The sequence below is a fragment of the Trifolium pratense genome, linkage group LG7 (genome assembly GCF_020283565.1).
Source record: "Trifolium pratense cultivar HEN17-A07 linkage group LG7, ARS_RC_1.1, whole genome shotgun sequence".
NCBI classification, from domain to species: Eukaryota; Viridiplantae; Streptophyta; class Magnoliopsida; order Fabales; family Fabaceae; genus Trifolium; species Trifolium pratense.
Genome location: NC_060065.1, coordinates 50,728,730 through 50,748,839, shown reverse-complemented (window position 1 = coordinate 50,748,839; position 20,110 = coordinate 50,728,730). Strand labels below are relative to the sequence as shown.

General features: G+C 33.0%; 2 protein-coding genes across 2 annotated transcripts; both read left to right on the top strand.

Annotated features, from left to right (window-relative positions):
- Positions 1-173: 173 nt before the first annotated feature.
- LOC123897499 (histone-lysine N-methyltransferase ATXR2-like) lies at positions 174-5,559 on the top strand. The gene is made up of 14 exons (XM_045948167.1): positions 174-462; positions 543-618; positions 1,203-1,288; positions 1,381-1,724; positions 2,619-2,731; positions 2,840-2,871; positions 3,522-3,673; positions 3,782-3,869; positions 3,952-4,000; positions 4,110-4,164; positions 4,358-4,427; positions 4,513-4,659; positions 4,967-5,023; positions 5,174-5,559. Exons 1-14 carry the CDS (start codon positions 379-381, stop codon positions 5,282-5,284), a joined length of 1,464 nt encoding a protein of 487 aa, XP_045804123.1. The 5' UTR covers positions 174-378; the 3' UTR covers positions 5,285-5,559.
- A 12,057-nt stretch (positions 5,560-17,616) lies between these two features.
- On the top strand, positions 17,617-19,328 carry LOC123900157 (F-box protein At3g07870-like). The gene has a single exon (XM_045951484.1). It carries the CDS (start codon positions 17,656-17,658, stop codon positions 19,084-19,086), a length of 1,431 nt encoding a protein of 476 aa, XP_045807440.1. The 5' UTR covers positions 17,617-17,655; the 3' UTR covers positions 19,087-19,328.
- The last annotated feature ends 782 nt before the right edge of the window (positions 19,329-20,110 follow it).

Below are 20,110 nucleotides of genomic sequence, written 5' to 3'. Positions count from 1 at the left end.
AGTTCTAATTATTCTGAATAATATTTTTTTTTTTATGATTGGTGCTGTAAAAAAAATGATTGAAAAAATAAAATAAAATCCAAACACAGTGAGAAAACAAAAAAAATGGGTGGAGATTGTCTCATGTGACATTACCATCCTGTTAAATCTCACCCTTTGATTTAGGTAGGAGAGAGAGAGGAAAAACAAAAAATGGTGGATTGAAAGGTAAGGATACACACTTGAGTCCCTGCAATGATATTTTCACTGGAGAGAAACCTTTCCAAAAAAAAATACAGTGAAGTCGAAACAGAGGCTTTATTTCAATACTAGTGTTGGCGCCGTCACGTTTGTGTCTCTGCTCTGCCAGTGTTGTGTCGTTGACACACTCACTCTTCAATGGAACCAATTTGCTCTATTACATCGGCTTGTGCCACTCAAATCTCTGCACTTCTTTCTCCTCCCTCACCTAACCAAATTCAGGTATAATATTTTCTTCATTTATCAATCACTACCTACCCTTTTATCTCTTCTATTCATTTTCCACTTTCTTTTTCATCCAGGAATATTATCACAACATTTTCTCTTCAACGCACTGCAATAGCATCACTGTCAAACAAGATGACAACTTTGGAAAAGGTTCTTCTTTTTTATTTTATTCATTCTCTCACTTTGTATTTTGTACTATGATTATGTTTGGATTAAGTTATTTGAGCTTATCTCAGATAAACAATTGTGAGCTTGTTAGGAAGAGTTTACGAAAACAGCTTATGACATGCCCATAAGCTCTCTTAGGATAGCTTGTGAAAATGATTTATAGCTTATATGAAAATGACAAAATGTATGTTTGGTATCATGATGGGTATGCCAGAATCACAGTCATCTACGGTGATTTTTCAAAAGCTACAGAGCGTAACTTCTGCAAAATCACCATGGGTCACCGTGATTCTGATACATCCACCGTGATACCAAACATAGGCTTTATCTTTTGTTATAGAAATAACTTATACATCAACATTTATTTGATAAGTGCTTTTGTTAAGTTTTTTGTTAAGAGTTCCACATCAGATGTGAGACGTCCTAAACATGAATTTATAAGTAGAGTCAATCCTCATTTTGCAAGCCGGTTTTGTAGAGTTGAATTAGACCTAACTCCCAATTCCCAGACTGTTTATCCAAATGGAGAACTGTATATGTTTCTTTTCTGATTTGGAGAACTGTAGGTCTCTATGCTGCAACGGACTTCAAAGAGGATGAACTTGTTCTCAAGGACCAAATGCTTGTTGGGGCTCAACACTCTTTCAACAAGGTTTTTGTTTTTGTCTTCATAATTTTTGTTCTTATGTGTGACGGCCATTTTAGAACTTGTTTCTTTGTCTTATTTTCTACTTTACTTTGCAGATTGATTGTTTTGTCTGTAGCTTCTGCTTTCGTTTTATCGGTTCCATAGAAACTCAAATTGGTAGGAGGCTTTACTTGACACAATTAAGGGCCAATGAGAGTCATGATTGTGATGAAGGCAGCTCTTCAAAGTCTTCGAAAAACTATCATCAAATGGATTCATCTGATGAAGAGGAGAGCACTTGGCAATGCAGTTCTGGTAGTTCCAAAACTAAAGTTCCTCTCCCTGAAGGTGTTGTCGAATCATTGATGAATGGCCAATTGAAATTGCCTTACTCTGAGAAGTTCTCCTTGCCTCCAGCTGTTCCGTGCCATGGTGGATGTGGAGAAGCTTACTACTGCAGGTAAGTCTAAGGTTCTGTTTGGACTGACTTGTGTGAATTTATTTACTGACATAAGAACTTGTGTAGATTGTTTACGCGAGCTTATGGAAATAGCTTATGAGATGTCCATAAGCTCAACTTATAGCTTATATGAGAACAGCTTAACTTTATTTTATCTATCTATTGTTTTAGAAATAGCTTATACATAAGCACTTATATGATAGACACTTATGCTAAATGCGCTTAATTAAGTTGTTTATCCAAGCAAGATCTAAGGTTGGTTGAAGAAATATGTTTATGGTTCTTCACTTATGAAACAATCTATATTAGCATCTAAGTTATCGCAGTTGTTCAGTTGACATATGTTTATGGTTCTTCACTCATGAAAAAGTCCTCATAAGCTTATTTATGTTTATAAAGAAATTAAACGGAATCCTTCTGAAAAACTCGAGATGCATAAGCTAACTTTAACTCACAAAATGTTATTGTTTGAAAAACTCAGTTATTTCATGACTCTTTTGAGTTTTTATATTTATTTTCCTGCAAATGCTTCTTGAGAAGTTAATTCAAATCGGAAACTGATTATTGGGTCTTGGCAATTTGACACTTTGTCTATTCAAAGACAAGAATATACGAGAATGATACATAAAGCATTTGATTTTTTTGTTTTTTTGTTTTGATAAGAACAAAATAGACTCAGTCTCTATCACATGCATGAGATTATAACAAAATAGACTCAAGGTAGCTTCATTCCTGTTGTATTGTAGGTAGGGAAACTTCAAAAGAATTTCTAGATGAATGCTGATATTAACTGCAGTTTCCTGTGGTTAATAGGATACTTGTTCTTGCACTTCATTATTTTGGGTGTAAACTTTATGAAATAATCTTGTCTGATAATGTTATGAATACATGTAGCATGTCATGTGCAGAGGCTGATTGGGAATCCTCCCATTCTTTACTCTGTACTGGTGAGAGTTGTGATCCAAGACGTAGGGAGGCACTACTTAAATTCGTGAAACACGCTAATGGTAAGTCTCCTTCTTTACGGATATCGATATTTTCGACAATTTAAAAAATTTCGTGGACATTTTGTTTCATGTCTTGCTTATTTATTTTGTCTTTTATTTTTCTGGCAGAAACAAATGATATATTTCTCCTTGCTGCAAAGGTAAGGTTTTCATTTTGCTCTGAATGTATTTTCTGTAATGCTGTGTGAAAATGATCATGTGCTACACATACTGTTTATACATGTACTCCCTCCGGTTTTGAATATAAGCAAAAAAAATAATTTTTATAGGTTCATTGAATAAAATATGTATTTGGATCATAAAATGATCCGGATACATACTTTATTCAATGAACCTAAAAAGTTGTTATTTATTTGTTTATATTCAAAACCGGAGTAGTATATCTGATAACCTTACCTGGCATTATTATCATCAGAGTTCAATAAGAATTATTGTCCCGTAAATGCTTGTAGTCTGGCACGGTAAATTAAACATATAAATCAATCCTGAAGAAATATTCACTTTCATAATACTCAAGTGTTGTCAAATAGCGGTTATAGCAGAGCTATAGCAAGCATAGCAAAATTTGAACAAACCACTATTTTCCGTGATTGACAATACTGATAAGATTTCAGTTCTTCCTCAGTATCCTATTGTTCTTTTGTCTTTAATTATCCAACATATTCATTTTTCATTGTCTAAGCTGCCTTTAATTTAACATATAGAATGTAACAAGCTATTTTCATCGGTCTTGCTATATTATCTCTACTAGGTTTATCTGACTAGAAACCTGGTTGTATTTTATCACCAGGTCATTTCTTCTACCATATTAAGGTACCGCAAGTTAAAAGCAAATTGTCTTGCAGAGAAAGGGAAAAATGTGGCATCCTGTGTTCCAGACCACCCTAATTTCTCCCTTCTTTTGGAAGCTTGGAGGCCTATAACAATGGGATACAAAAAAAGGTTTTTGCTATACTGACTAACTTTTTTGTAACACTATATATGATGTTGAGCATTCGTATACGATTTTATTTAAACTATGTCAGAGTAGTGACCTCAAAGTGTCTGTAGGTGGTGGGACTGCATTGCATTACCAGATGATATTGATTCTTCCGATGAAGCGTCATTCAGGATGCAAATAAAAGAGTTGGCATTCGAGGTATGATTAATTTTCTTCACATGTTTATTTACCGATTTAATATGTTGCATCTAATTTCCTTCTTATCAATTTGATGTTTCAGTCTCTCCAACTTCTTCAGACAGCAATATTTGACAAGGAATGTGAGCCGTGTATCCTTACATATGTTATTTTAGTGATGTATTCATTGTGTGTATGCTCAGTGATTTTGTGTTATCACTTTTGTCGGAAGTTTAGCTCCAAGCCCTTGACTCATTCCAGTATTCTCCCTTGAAATCTATGGACATATCATTGGCATGTTTGAGCTGAATAATCTGTAAGATCCAACTTTGTGTTACTCTCTTTTCTTCTATTCCGTCCACCGCTATATTTTGTTGTGTTTGCTTCCGTTTGCATAATGGTTAAATATACTGATATAGGCCTTGTAGCAATTGAAGTAAACTGAATATGTGAATAATAGGTTATTTGGATTTTGAAATGTATATTAATCCCTTAATTATATTTGTCAGTGATTTGGTTGTTGCTTCTCCCTTGGAGGATTACTTTTTATACATCGATGATATGAAGAATCCTGACAAGGTTAGAATTCGGTTCGCCTTGCTTTTTTAACATTTTATCCCAAATGAATAAGTTCTTTTACCTTTTCTGTTTACATCAATTGCAGGAAGAAGCTGAGAAAATTACACAACCAATTCTAGATGCTCTAGGTGAAGATTATTCTACTAGTTGCGAAGGAACTGCATTTTTTCCTTTGCAAAGCTGTATGAATCATTCATGTTGTCCTAATGCCAAAGCTTTCAAAAGAGACGAGGTATGTGGACCAAAACTATCTTTATTTTAGCTTCTATTTCGGTTTAGTTTGAGTCGATCGCTTATTTGACTTCATTTGATGTGCAAAAAAGTTTAACTAGATTATTTTCTTTGGCGGTTGATATTCTTATTCACGTTTTTGTTTAACTTGAAACGGATAAAATGTTTCTTTTTCCTTCCCATATTGCCACATGTGTGTTTACACGAGAAAAAAAAGAAAGAAATCAAAACCAATTATGCTTCTCTTTATCTCTTTTGTATGCAACGTAACAATGAATATAACGATTTTACAATCTCTTTTCATGCAGGATAGAGATGGTCAAGCAACAATAATTGCACTGAGGCCCATCTGTAAGGGAGAAGAGGTTTGTTTATGCCAGTATCTTATAAGCCAACATTTTCTTATTCTAATGAGAAATTTTTATACCGAGATTTAAATGTTTAGTGAAATACTAATATATTCGACGATTATATTGCAATGTTTCAAGTAATTAACATTTAGAAGGAATTTTCAGATAACAATTTCATATGTTGATGAAGACCTTTCATTTGAGGAGAGACAAGCATCCCTTGCAGATTATGGTTTTAGATGCAGGTGTCCAAAATGCATTGAAGAAGAACCATAATGCTATGCTATGACCCTATGCAAACATTCATATATAACAGAATCCAACGGTTTTACAAGATAGTGCGATGCATTTCTTAATTCTTAACTATCACTTAGTTAAAATGCAAGGGAAAGAGGAGGAATGCAAGGTTCAACAGTGAATTTTACCATGTGGTTTCGCCAATTTTTTGTTTCCTTGCATGAAAATAGGGAATCAAGCATTGGTTTTTGTAGCATCTTTACGCGTATTTTTGTTAAATGGAAAAGCTATAGTTTGTGACTATTCATTTAATAGATCTAAACAAATCTACTAAACAAACTAACTACTTATTAAGCAAACCCACTTGGGTTGGTCGAGTGGTGTTTGCTTGGGCCCTTGGAGTATGCTCCTCTCAAGGTCTCAGGTTCGATTCTCACTGGTGCCAATTTCGGTGGGCTAAGTCCATACAGAGCAAAAAAAAACTCTGACTTTAAATGGGGCCTCCGCAAGTGGGCGGTGGGATTGGTCCCTTTGGATTAGTCGGTCCTAAGGCTGGATACCAAGTTTTCAAAAAAAAAAATTACTTATTAAGCAAGGAACAATTATTTTTTTTTAGTGTCAAAATCATTTCGTCAATAACATAAACAACTTCTTTTTTAGACAAAATAACAACATAAACAACTTAATCCCACGTACTAGTACAACACAATAAAACTCAAAAAAGAGTGAAAAAAAATGGAAGCAAAGTTAAAAAGTAACTGAGCTGCAAAATTAAGTTAAACAATTTGAGTAAATTCGCCCTTCAAACAAAATTTATACCCATTTGGAATTTCTACATCCTTTGCAATATTTTATTAAAAGGAGTTAGCCATCATAAATGAGTTCGAAGGACTATTGGTGTCGAATTTATTAATAGTAAAATCTGGCACGCAGTGGACACAATGCTACACGAGATGCTATAACATGTGTTGTAGTAAGATAGGTGCTGAATATAATAAAGCGATAAATAGCAGAATAATAAATAACACAGATCGTTTGTTAACCCAGTTCAGTGCAACGTCACCTACTCTGGGGGATACCAATCCAGGAATGAATCAACTATAATAGCTCTAGTTCAAAGCCCTCGACCAACACCCGGTACTTGACTTCTCGCCTAGACACTACCCGTGCAATCCTACCTAGGAACCTCTTAGATAATGAGACACTGTCCCAAATTCCCTTTAACAACACGTATTGTATTGTTGTCAACTTTATAACGATCAAGATGGAGACACACTCCTAAGAAACTAAATTTTACTCTCGCTTAAAAGCTCTCAAGTGAAACACACACACTAACTCTGTGCTTCAAAGCTTAGGAGTAGTTTACAATCAACAACCAAGACACAGTCCTAAACTTGCATCAAAGTGACACAAGAAGGACTCACAATTAACACAAAACTCTAAACCCTAAAACACACACTTTTAGTAAACACGGTTTAGATTACATGAGTGAATAGGTCTGAGGCTTCACATATTTATAGTCTTCAATTCTCTTGAGTGAATTTAAACTGCCAATAACATCATTCAAATTGTGAATAACAAAAAGAAAAATCATCTAATGTGTTCATATTAGAAGACTTTTAAATAAAAAAGTCAACGAATAGTTGAAAGACTTTTAAATAAAAAGAAAACACAAATAATTTCTTTTAAGAAAGATTAAAGAGAAGTACGTATGTGTACGGATATTACCTGTGTTTCATCATCTGGAAGACTATTTTTGGACTCGAGTGATTATGTATCAATCTTTTCTTATGAGGAGATATGATTATATAATAATTGTAATAAAAAATAATTCAACAAGTAATATATTGGCAAAACATTGAGAACATTAAAAGTAATATATTCCTCTTGGACTTTCATTTGCTCAAAAGATACCATAACCCTAGAGCATCCAATCCAACTTTTGCTACTTCATTAATGCATACTTTATACATGCATAATTTTCAAAAACAAATAAATTATGTATCCAAAAAAAATAAATTATGAAAAGAAAAGAAAAAGATATCACAACAAAAGAATTCAAAAATATTTTTACAAACTTGATTTCAAAAAATTATTTATATTTTAAAAGGTTAAATAAATCTAATTTGTAGTAGTTATCACAACTCAAAATTTAAACCATTAATTATCTCCAAGAATGAAAAAGAAGAGAAATAAAATTAAACAAGAACACAAATGCACATTAAAATTTATCAACAAACTGACTCCATCAACAATAAAACATAATTCACTCATAAAACTTATTTAGACATGAAGATCATCAACACTCAGAAATACTCTAGTCAAGTAATAACATTTTTCACCTTTAGAATCATGATCAACCCACTAATTCAAAGTGTGTGTGTGATGTCCTATATTTTGTTTGGAAATGTAGAACAGAATAGAAGTTTAGCTCAACTTTTCATTCTGAAATTCCCCTTACCAAAACTCTTCCATTATCTATCGCAAGAGCGCAATGCTACCGAACATAATGGGAAAACATAACATATGTTATTACATACGCAACTCAATTATTTTTTCATGTTATCTCGCTGCTTAGTGATGCGAATAACAACATTTGTGATGAAGTTACCCGACCCTTCAACATAAAGATACTTTTATTGATAATGAGCCGTATTTTATTTTTATTTTTTTTTTCAATTTTCCCTAGTGGTAATATATTATTTTTGCTTCTACACTCTTTTGATATAATAACTCTAGAGATCGGTTTGGTTCCTTCCTAGTTTAATGTTAAGTTTCACCCTTACTCCTAAACTAAACTTACCTACATTACTTCACAAAAAATAGGACATTGTGTCGAAAAAAGTGGATATCTCAATCAACCAAAAATTCAAATGTTCCCAAGACATCAAGTATATAAAATCATCATTGGGTTTCACTTCAGTCAAAAATATTATTAAACAACTAGATAAGTACGGTTCATACAATATACAATATACAATTTGGGAAAAATTCAAAATATGCCGAATGCCGAAAAAGAAATTATCATCTTTGGCGTTTCTTTGTTTGTGCTCTTGCTACTGTCACTGAAAAGAATTTCCAGAAAAAAGATAAAAGAAAAATTTAGTTAGTAATCTAAAGATGCAAAAAAGATAATTCTTTTATTGAAAATAATACTATTTTTTATATTAAACAAATATCGACTACACATATTTCAATGTTTGTTAAAAAGTAACAATAATAATAACATTAATAAGTTAAAACAAAAGAAAAATTAAAAAAAAAACACTTACTGCAATTGATGAGAGAAATAATCGAAAGATTTCATCGGTTTCTTGTCTGCATCTTTCTTTCGATCGTCATAATTGTCCACCCAATCCTCCTCCTCCATTATTGTAGGTAACGAAGGCTTCCAATTGGATTTGCGGTGGATTTGAGGCTTTGATTCAACTTTGAAACGAAGTTGAGCGGAAGAAGAAATGTTATTAGTTGATGTTGTCACTTTACGAGAACGACGGCGGGAGAAGCACTTCATACTGTAGGGAGTGATTCTCTTCAAGAGATTTTTTGTTGTTGCGAGGATTGTGAATTGATGTGAGAAACTGGTGTATTATAGCTATTATTATATAGTATACGACTCTATAGGGTTAACTTGTGTAACAAGATATCAAAGATATGTTGAGTTAATTAACTTGATTATTTAACAAGAGAAATGTAAGTTTGGTATAAAAAAATTATCAATTTTAAAAATATAGGAGTTAGTTACTATTTCCCTAATTTTTTTGACTAATCTACTAACAAGAGTAAGAGTTAGTTACTATTCCCTCCGTTCCTTTTTACTTGTCGTTTTAGAAAAAAAAAAAAAAAATTAAGAAAGTGTATATTTGCACCTTATCTTCCTATTATACCCTTATTTTAATGAGTCAGGATCCGTTGACACCAACTAGTTTGACACCAAATGTTACACCTCTCAATAACGTTTTAACCGATATAAATTTTATAAAATCCACCGTTGGATTGAAAGTTTACATCATATAGATCATTTGTGTAAAATTTCAGACAAATCCAAAATCATTTGATATGCTATTGAGACACATAAAGATTAACGGCATTTAAAAAAATACAAAAACCGTTAATTTTGATGTATCTCAATAACATATCAAATGATTTTGGATTTATTTGAAATTTTACACAAATGATCTATATGATTTAAACTTTCAATCCAACGGTGGATTTTATAAAATTTATATCGGTTAAAACGTTATTGAGCGGTGTAACATTTGGTGTCAAACTAGTTGGTGTCAACGGATCCTGACTCTATTTTAATTCATCAATATTTTTTTTTTTTGCACACACTTTCTCTGTCCAATAAATTTAATATAATGTTCCAAAAAAAAATTTAAATAGGAAAAAAAAAATTGAACAGAAAAAAAAAATTGTTTTACAAATATATATTAAACCTTTTACCGTTTCAACAACTATTCCTAAATATTTGGAATTTACGTGTGGGTATAATAGACAAAATATAACCTTAAATTATTAAAATGACAAGTAATTTGAAACAAATATTTTTTTCTAAAACGACAAGTAAAAAGGAACGGAGTGAGTATTTCCCTAAATGTTTTGACTATTATTTTTTTGTTTGACTAATTTACTAACAATATATATACTACTAAATTATCTATTGTTTTTTTAAACGAAGGCAGAGAGGATCGAACCTAAAACCTCCTGCATATTAATAATATTTTAAATCTTTTATCCTTAAATGATCTAATTTTTTGTGCTAAAAACAATCTACACATAAAAATAAAAAGCAAATCTAATAACATTAAATAAGTTATCGACACATAAAAATAGGAACCAAATTCAATAACATAAAAAAAAAATATATTACACATGAAAATAGGAACCAAATTTAATAACATAAAAAAAAAGAAGAATAAGAACATATCCACACATAAAAATAGAAACTCAATCTAATAACGTTCAATAAGTTATTTTGTAAAAAAAAATGTATGAATCAAATCTTCTAAAATTAATTAGTACCAAGTAACCAACCAGAGCCAAGATATATTCAATTGACCAATACCATGGTTAAGAAGGACCATGTTTACTTTTGGATCATGTCTGGGTTCATATATATTCAAAAGTTGATGTTAACTAATACTTTAAAGATTACAATTTCTCGTTTAATTTTCATGTAATTTATTTGTCTTGCCTTTTAAGCTCTCATTTAATCTATACTAATATATAAAAATGATAGATGAGTTTGGGCTGAACTTTTCTTATTGCCAATTTTACCCTTCAAAAACTTGCATTGATCAATAATCCAAAAAAAAAAAACTGCTCTCAAATATCAAAATTAAAACTAACTTCGATGCTTAAAGTGTTTGGTGGTTTTATTTCATTTCTTCTATAAAGAGAATACATGAGATTTGCAGCAAAAAAAATTTATTATCATACTCAACGTAACATAAGACATTTTTTTTTGACATAAGTTAGACACAGGCAGACCCGCTAGTTGATACATAAAAGATAAATTATTTTAAGGCTTAAATGCAGTTTTACCCCCCCTATTTTGAAAAATGCGGAATTTTACCCCCCCTATTTTAAAATGCGGAATTTTACCCCCCCTGTTTTATAATTTGTTGGATTTTGCCCCCCACCAAAATTTTGCACAAAATCTGCTTTTGAGCCTCAAGTTCAAAGCTACGCACAGAACTCAATTTGGATCAATAATTCACCAAACTGGTACCGAAACGACCGCAATCGAGTTAGTTTTCCACAGAATCAAACTCCACTAAATTTGGAGTTACAGAGAGAGATTAATTACTGTTTTAGTGAAGGTCTGTTCAAATTAATTATCGTATGAAACAACTACTGGTATTCTCGTCATTCCTCTCACCCTGTAGCTCATTTTTTAATACTATTTACATGTATGGAAATCTAACGAAATTACCCTTGTTGGCATTTCAATTTCGTCGAGTTTGGAGTTACGATGTGTTCGGTAGACGATGTTGAATTTGAAGATCACAAGTAGATTTCTGCAGAATTAGTAATTGGACAGACCTTCACTAAAACGGTAATTAATCTCTCTCTGTAACTCCAAATTTAGTGGGGTTTGATTCTGTGGAAAGCTAACTCGATTACGGTCATTTCGGTAGCCATTTGGTGAATTATGGATCCAAATTGAGTTGTATGCGAAGCTTTGAAGTTGTGACTCGAAAGCAGATTTTTTGCAGAATTTTGGGGACATACCTTCACTAAAACGGTAATTAATCTCTCTTTGTAACTCCAAATTCAGTGGGGTTTGATTATGTGGAAAGATAAATCGATTACGGTCATTTCGGTAGCCGTTTGGTGAATTATGGATCCAAATTGAGTTGTATGCGAAGCTTTGAAGTTGTGACTCGAAAGCAGATTTTTTGCATAATTTTGGGGGACATACCTTCACTAAAACGGTAATTAATCTCTCTTTGTAACTCCAAATTCAGTGGGGTTTGATTATGTGGAAATATAACTCGATTACGGTCATTTCGGTATCCTTTTGGTAAATTATTGATCAAAATTGAGTTGTGTGCGAAGCTTTAAAGTTGTGACTCGAAAGCAGAATTTTAGGGGGGCAAAATCCAACAAATTATAAAACAGGGGAGGTAAAAGTCCGCGTTTTAAAACAGGGGGGGTAAAATTCCGATTTAATCAAAATAGGGGGGGCAAAACTGCATTTAAGCCTTATTTTAAAAAATGGATGAATTAATTATGAATTTTTATTATTTTTGCGCTGAAATGTTTTAAATTTTTCAACGGTCATCTTTAATACATTATAGAAATCTCTCTTGCAAAAGATTAATTTTTTTATTGAAGGATGAATTAAATTTGAATTTTTATGAATAACTAATATTACTACTCCATCTGTTTCAAAATAATAGAAAAATAGTTTTCGATCATATTATCATACACCGGACAACTACTATATAAAAATGATAGATGAGTTTGAGCTGAACTTTTCTTATTGTCAATTTTACCCTTCAAAAACTTCCATTGATCAATAATCCAAAAAAAAAAAAATTTGCTTTCAAATATCAAAATTAAAACTAACTTCGGTGCATAAAGTGTTTGGTGGTTTTATTTCCTTTCTTCTATAAACAGAATACATGAGATTTGCAGCAAAAATATTCTATTATCAAACTCACCTTAACAAAAGACATATTTTTTTTTTTTTTGACATAAGTTAGAAACAGGCAGGCGCGGAACGTGCCTGCCTGGCCCGCTAGTTTCTATAAATAAAAATAAATAAAATTTGGGCAACTCTAGAATGACTCATAAATTATGTTGGTGATCTATAAATCTTTTATCCGATGTACGCAGACATGGATGAAAAAATGACCTTTGTTTTATTCATTATATAGGTAGTTGTTTTGCCGCAAACAGAACTAGTAGATTTTGATGGTGAGATTTGAGGTAGTTACGGTAGTGATAAAGTTCAAGTACAATGGATTATTGTGGAGAATGCACATGCAAAATGCGTTGGCATTCCAATGCTCAAGTCAGTATGTGATCGAGAGAGTGAAGTTAAAATTGATCGAAGTTGTATACCATGGTGCCAAAACTTGCCTTATATAGGGGGAGACAATTATAACCGTCTGTGATAGCTGGCAATAGCTGGCATTTGGGATGATGAGGACCGCTGAGATTAATCCAATTGTTCCGTGAGCATATATATATACTAGAACTTTGACCCATGCGGTGCATGAGTCTAATTAGGTGTAATATGTAACAATAAAAAATAAAATACAAAAATTCTAAGAGCATTTTCAATAAGAGTAGTATAGGGAATTTCATGGACTAATTATTCTATATTTGTTTATGTGCTTATTTTATATTTTATATATTTTTTAAATAATTTTGGAACCCCATCGTTTTGTTTACTTATTAAAAAAAAATTGCTAATAACTAAAGGTTAAAAAATTGATGATAATTAAAGGTTAAAAAAAAAATTAAAGACATAATCAAGAACATAAACTTAAGTAGACGTCCATAAATAAATAAAAAATGTGATTAATTCCGCCGTTCAAATTTATTGAAAACAGGGTTAACATATTAGGATTCCTAAATTTTTTCATAATTGAAGCACATGTTTTAGCGGTTGAAAGATTTTATTGTAAGTAAGGGATGCCGGTTCGATGACAATCTGTATTTTTTTAATATAAAGCTGCAATAAAAAGAAAGAGAAAATGAGAGGGGAAAAATTTGGTTTAGGGTTAGCTTATGTTGGCAAGCAGCAAGCTTATAATATAAGAGATTATCGGTTTTTAATTGTTTAAATTGTGCAATGAAAATTGATGGTGCTTAATTGTCGTATGAAATCTTTCCTATGAAAGTTGATGGAGCTTAACACTTTGTGGACATAATTTAAATCACAATTGGTCTGCTAGTGCATATTGTATCAATTGATCATCAGTTAATATTAAATCTACAATGTTAAAATCAAAATAATGAATGTGATTAGTGACATGACTATGGTTGTGTTTGGTTGTATTGCAAAAAAAAATGATTTAGCAGAATTGAGTTTGATAATAACTTTCTAAATTACACGTGATAATAACTTTCCAAATCTCACATGATAATTATTCTCTAAATTTATGATCCGGTAGAAAAAAAATATTGATCAGGAAAGACATAAAAATATTTCGTGATGAATAATATAGTCAACAATAATTTTGATATGATATACTTTTAAAATTGATGGTGCTTATCAATTATTGCACGTAATTTTAATCACAATTCATATACTTGCCATAATGGTTAGAAATATTGCCTTGCATTGAAGGGTTGCGGGTTCAAATCATAGTCAAAACAAAATTATATTATTTTTTAATAAAAATTGCAAGATAAAATGGAGGGAAAACAGGGAAAACAAATTAGGGTTTAGAGTTTGCTTGTGTATACAAGCTTATAATATAAAATATATATATATATATATATATATATATATATATATATATATATATATATATATATATATATATATATATAAGGAGTGCATCCGCTGCAGGTGATGTATAGTAACTTTCGCGCCCGTTATGATTGGCATATGAGAGAAGCTTCTGTGAGAGAATTGTATTGAGTTGGATCCAGAGCGTTTGAGCCACGTAAATTGGACATTGGCCCAGTCTGTCTGAAACAATAACAATGGTCAACAAAACAATTCTACTATAGTGTGTTATCAAATAAAATTGAAACAGTTTTATTATGTTGTTAATTATACCTGTAAGATTCTAATTGAAAACAATAACTTCGAAGTGGAGCTAAAGAAGATGACAGAAATTGCTCGATGCGTGGAGGACAGCTCGTATAGGGGCCACAATACATGCAAGAACTCCAAAATCTCAAGTTAATGAGGGTTTTAGAAGAGCCGGTCTATAAGTTTAACCATAATAGTAAACGTGTACCTGTTCTGAACGGGTAGAACAAAACAACTCCTTTGGAGGCGTTGCTTGTGGTGGTGAAGAGCGTCATACACGGAGGGGAAGATACCAGCGAAAATGTTAGCTCTCCAACGCTCAAGTTAGTATTTACTTAAGAAAAGTGTTAATGAATTGGGTGAAACACAAATAATTTCTTTTAAGAAAGATTAAACAGAAGTAGTATGTGTACGGATATTACCTGTCTGGAAGACTATTTTTATTTCACCATCTGGTTTTTAGGGGAAGGGGATCCTAGTAGTCCAGAGTTTGAATAGATTATAAATATAAAAAAAAACCCTTTTCTAAATAAATTATAAAAAAAAAAACTCCATGAGAATCTCGTGTACTATATATATATAGAGATTTACAACCTAGGTTAACCATGAAAAGAAAAAAGGATTGAACTGCCTCCCGATTTTCAAATAGGACATCCATCTTAATCGTTGGCTACAAATTACGGATCGAAACGATAAGGGTTGAATCTCAGTGTATCGTGGCAGCATGATGTAAGAAGGTTGGTCGCGCCAGATTGAAGATCAAGTGCGTCAGTTGGCATCAGAGCAGGTTTCCCCTGTTCTTTCGTGAATTGATCAGCCATTGGAGATCAACCGGTAACGAGTGCAGACTTTGACGAGTTAGCTACAATGGTCAAAATTCTGTCAGATAAGTTCACGGCATTGACGACTAAGGGGGTCGACGTCGCTAACAACAACAACAATAAAAACAATAACAACAGAAACAGCGACAACAACCGCAACAACAACAACCCTACTACTGATGACTCGAGTTCTGAGGATGAGGAAGTTGTGCCCGAAGAGGGAGGTGAACGTGGGAATCACCATGATGATCGTGTGAAGGCTGATATTCCCTTATTTCACGGAACAATGGGGGTGGAAGAATTTATGGACTGGTAGATTGATGTTGACAGGTTTTTCGACGTCATGGACGTCCCGAAAAATAAGCAGGTTAAGATGGTGGCGATCAGGCTGAAAAGTACCGCGGCTGTTTGGTGGGATAAACTTGTTGTTCAGAGGAAGAGGCAAAAGAAACGCCCTATTCGAACTTGGAGAAAGATGAAACGGTTGATGCTTGAGATATTTTTACCTGAAGATTATGAACAAATTCTGTATAAGATGTATATTGAATGTGTTCAGAGCACGCGATCAGTGAACGAGTACACGGCTGAATTCTTACGTTTTTCTGAACGTAATGAATTAGGTGAGTCCGAGAATCAGAAAGTGGCTCGTTATATTAGTGGTTTGAAAAGTTCGTTGCAAGAGAAGATGGGATTACAAACTGTTTGGACCGTTGCTAAGCGTCCAACCTAGCTTTAAAGGCGGAATTATTAGAGAAATCCCCCTTAAATTCCTCAAATTTCAGAAGGTATTCTCTAGAGAATAATGTTGATGACAAAGAGAAAAGTGCAACAACCAAAGATTCAAACCCTGTTAACAAAGCAGGCAATTCTGGCAATGCACCACAAGGCAAGACCCTCGTCCAAAAACAACACAACCCTTACGTGAAGCCTACCGATGATACTTGTTATCGTTGCGGTGGGAAGGGTCACAGGTTCAATCTGTGTCCATCAAGGAGGGTTGCTGGAGTAGTAGAGGAAAGGGATGATGATGATGATGAGCATCTTGCTGACAAAGATGAATACGCAAAAGCTGAATTTGCTGAAGAAGAATCTGATGAGAGGGTAAGTTTTGTGTTGCAAAGAACTTTACTAGCATCCAAAGATGAAGGGCAGCGCAAAAATTTATTTAAAACACATTGTTCTATCAAGAACAAAGTGTGTAATCTGATTGTGGATACTGGCAGCACGGAAAATCTAGTGTCGCAGAAACTAGTATACTATTTGAAGTTATCCACTGAACCTCATCAGAAGCCATACACCCTCGGTTGGGTAAGCAAGGGTCCGCAAGTTCGAGTTACACTAGCTTGCAAAGTTCCTATCTCCATCGGAAAGCATTACAGAGAAAAGGTACTTTGTGATGTTCTTGATATGGATGTTTGTCATGTTTTACTTGGTAGACCTTGGCAGTTTGATAATGATATCACTTATCGAGGACGAGATAATGTGATGATGTTTACATGGGGCACACATAAGATTGCTATGGCTCCTGTTTTACACTTTGAAAAGAACCAAAGGGAAAAGAAGTCTAGCTTCTTGTTGATGACGCAAGGTGAAGAGGAGCTTACTAAGGATGTTAAAGAAGCTGTCAAGGCTAAGTTAGAAGATACTGGGCAGAAGAATAAAGCAGTTGCTGAAAAATGTAGAAGTGTTAAAGTTTTCAATGTAGCAAATATATATGAATACCATGTCGATGAGGTCCTTTATCAAGATGAGAACTCGGGGTCGAGTTCTTTTGAGGTAGAGGAGACTGATGTAGGAAGGTTGGCCGCGCCAAATTGAAGATCAAGTGATGCGCAAGAAAGGTTCACTTGGAAAATAGTGAAGATTTAATTTTACTATATTCTAGAAAGATTTAGTGAAGATTTAATTTTATATTTTAGCTAATTTTTTTTTTTTTTTTTTATATTTTAGCAAGATTTATTTTTTTTATTTAGCTAAGTTTGTTATTTTTATTTTTACAATCTTTTAGAAGATTTGTTATTTTTATTTTTCACTACTATTTAAACTAAACTATTGTAGCCTTGAAAGGCAAACTTTTGATTCAATAAAAATACAGAGATTTTTCTCAAGTTTGGTGGATTCCAAATTATTCCTTCTGGTGGATTCCGAAAGTCTAGTGGATTCTAGATTAGTTACTTTTTCTGGTGAATTCCGGAAATCTGGTGGATTCCAGAGCTTTTATCTAAAGGATAAAGGTTGAATCTCAGTGTATCGTGGCAGCAAGACCACTCTGCCGACAGAACTCGTGTGTTGTGTTGATAGATATATCTCAGTCGCCATTTTCGCAGATCTTCAACAAAGGAACGAACAGAGCACACAAGAATAGGATGTTACCCATGAAAAGAGAAAAGGACGATTCAATTTATCCTTATTTTGATAATCTTCCTGAACCACTCACCACCCAGATTCTGCTTCAACTTCCCATCAACACTCTTCTCATTTGTAGATGTGTCTGCACAAATTGGAAAATGCTTATTTCAGAACCACGTTTTGCTAAATTGCACTTTCAACAATCACCAACTTGTTTCATGATTCGGCCCTGTGATGTTAATGATAGTCTAGTATCAAGAACCATGTACCTTCTTGAGTGTGACCCTCAGAAGTTTCAGATTGGATGCAACAATCATGTCAAGCTTGCGCCTATATTCAAGCTTCCTCTTCGTGATACCAAATTTAAAAACAAGAAGAGAGACAACAACCCTCTTCACTATAAGTTTCTTATTGCAAATTCTTGCAACGGCTTGCTTTGTTTGTGTCACCCATATAAGGGAAACCCTTCAGTCATTTGCAATCCAATCACTGGGGAGTTCATAAGACTTCCTAAACCTACTACTGTAACCCCGCCAAGTTCATATAAGGGTATCGACTTATTCCGTTTATCCCCATCTAGTTTAAGAATCGAGCCAATAGTTGCTTTTGGTTTCCAACCTAAAACTAATGAATATAAGGTTATAAAATTGTGCGTCATTAATGTTAGACGTCACATGAACCCGTCATTTCAGCGATTGACCCTTCAGATACACACTCTTGGAACACCTTCATGGAGAAATGTTGAGGTGGATCATCCAATTTTTATTTCAAGCCTTACGCATGCCACCAGTGTGAATGGCACACTTCATTGGATCAGGTTTGGTCGTTGGCAAGTATCAATATTGTGTTTCAACTTTGAAAGTGAAAGGTTGCAATCATTCCCTTCTGCACACGTTTTTGAAAAGAATGAAATTCTTGATAAAGGTCGTATAAGCATGGGAGAATTAAGGGGATTTCTTTACATATGTGATGCTTCTTCTCCACATGGTATTACAATGTGGATTATGAAAAATTATGGTATTGGAGAATCATGGACTAAGGTTTACAACATTGATACTTTTCTCAGCAATGATCTTTCTTCACATATTGGTTCATATTGGCCGGTAAAACACTTTGAGGAGGGTGCTGCCTTATTGTCTTATCATTCATCTAACTGTTTTATATTTTATGAACCTGGGAAGTATGGATTCAAAGTTTTTCGAATCCATGGGATTCATCAATCAAAGTATTTTCAACTAATTCCTCATATTCCAAGTCTAATCTCATTGAAGGATGTCGTGAAAGGAGACAATGTTGAGGTGCTAAATATCCACTCAAGGTGTGCAAAGTTAGAATTGTGCGAAGAAAATGAAGTTGTGTCCTTGGTGCAAGAGTTTGTTTGTGATTTGGCAAGTACATGTTCTTTATCATCTTACGGTAAAGAATTCGGTGATGAGCATGCCTCCTAAGAAGCGTGCACAAAGTTAAAATTGTGCGAAGAGAATAAAGATCTTGAAGCCTCCTTCTCCTCCTCTAATAGTGAAGCTTTTGGTGAAGAGTAAGAAGTAATTTCCATACCAGCTAGGAGGTTATGCTAAATCACAAATTATAGTTTGGATCGTTGTGTTTTTGGAAAATTTGAGACCTTGTTTTGGGATACAAATCATATATATTGTAAACTTTTAAATTAGATGTTCATTGATGATTATAATCTATGGTTATAACTTATGTGAGATTAATATATTATATTATTGCCTTGGTTTATATACCAATTCACTCTTCATTTATTTAAACTACTCATATATATTGGTTCTGGTTACAAAAAAAAAAAAAAAAAGTAGTCCAGAGTTCGGGACGAGTTATGACATCAAGTAGTTCTAGTATCCTCCCAAATGCAGTCTAGAGTTATGGAAGACTATTTTTGGACTCGAGTGATTATGTATCAATCTTTTCTTATGAGGAGATATATGATTATATAATAATTGCAATAAAATATAATTCAACAAGATACCATAACACTAGAGCAATAAAAAATAATTCATAAAACTTGCAATAAATTGGCAAAACATTGAGAACATTAAAAATAATATATTCCGTTTGGAGTTTCATTTGCTCAAAAGATACCATAACACTAGAGCATCCAATCCAACTTTTGCTACCTCATTAATGCATACTTATACTTTATACATGCATAATTTTCAAAAACAAATAAATTATGAAAAGAAAAGAAAAAGATCACAACAAAAGAATTCAAAAATATTTTCACAAACTTTAATTTAAAAAAATTATTTATATTTTAAAAGGTTAAATAAATCTATTTTGTAGTAGTTATCACAATTCAAAATTTCAACCATTAATTATCTCCAAGAATGAAAAAGAAGAGAAACAAAATTTAACAAGAACACAAATACACATTAAAATTTATGAACAAACTGACTCCATAAACAATAAAACATAATTCACTCATAAAACTTATTTAGACATGAAGATCAT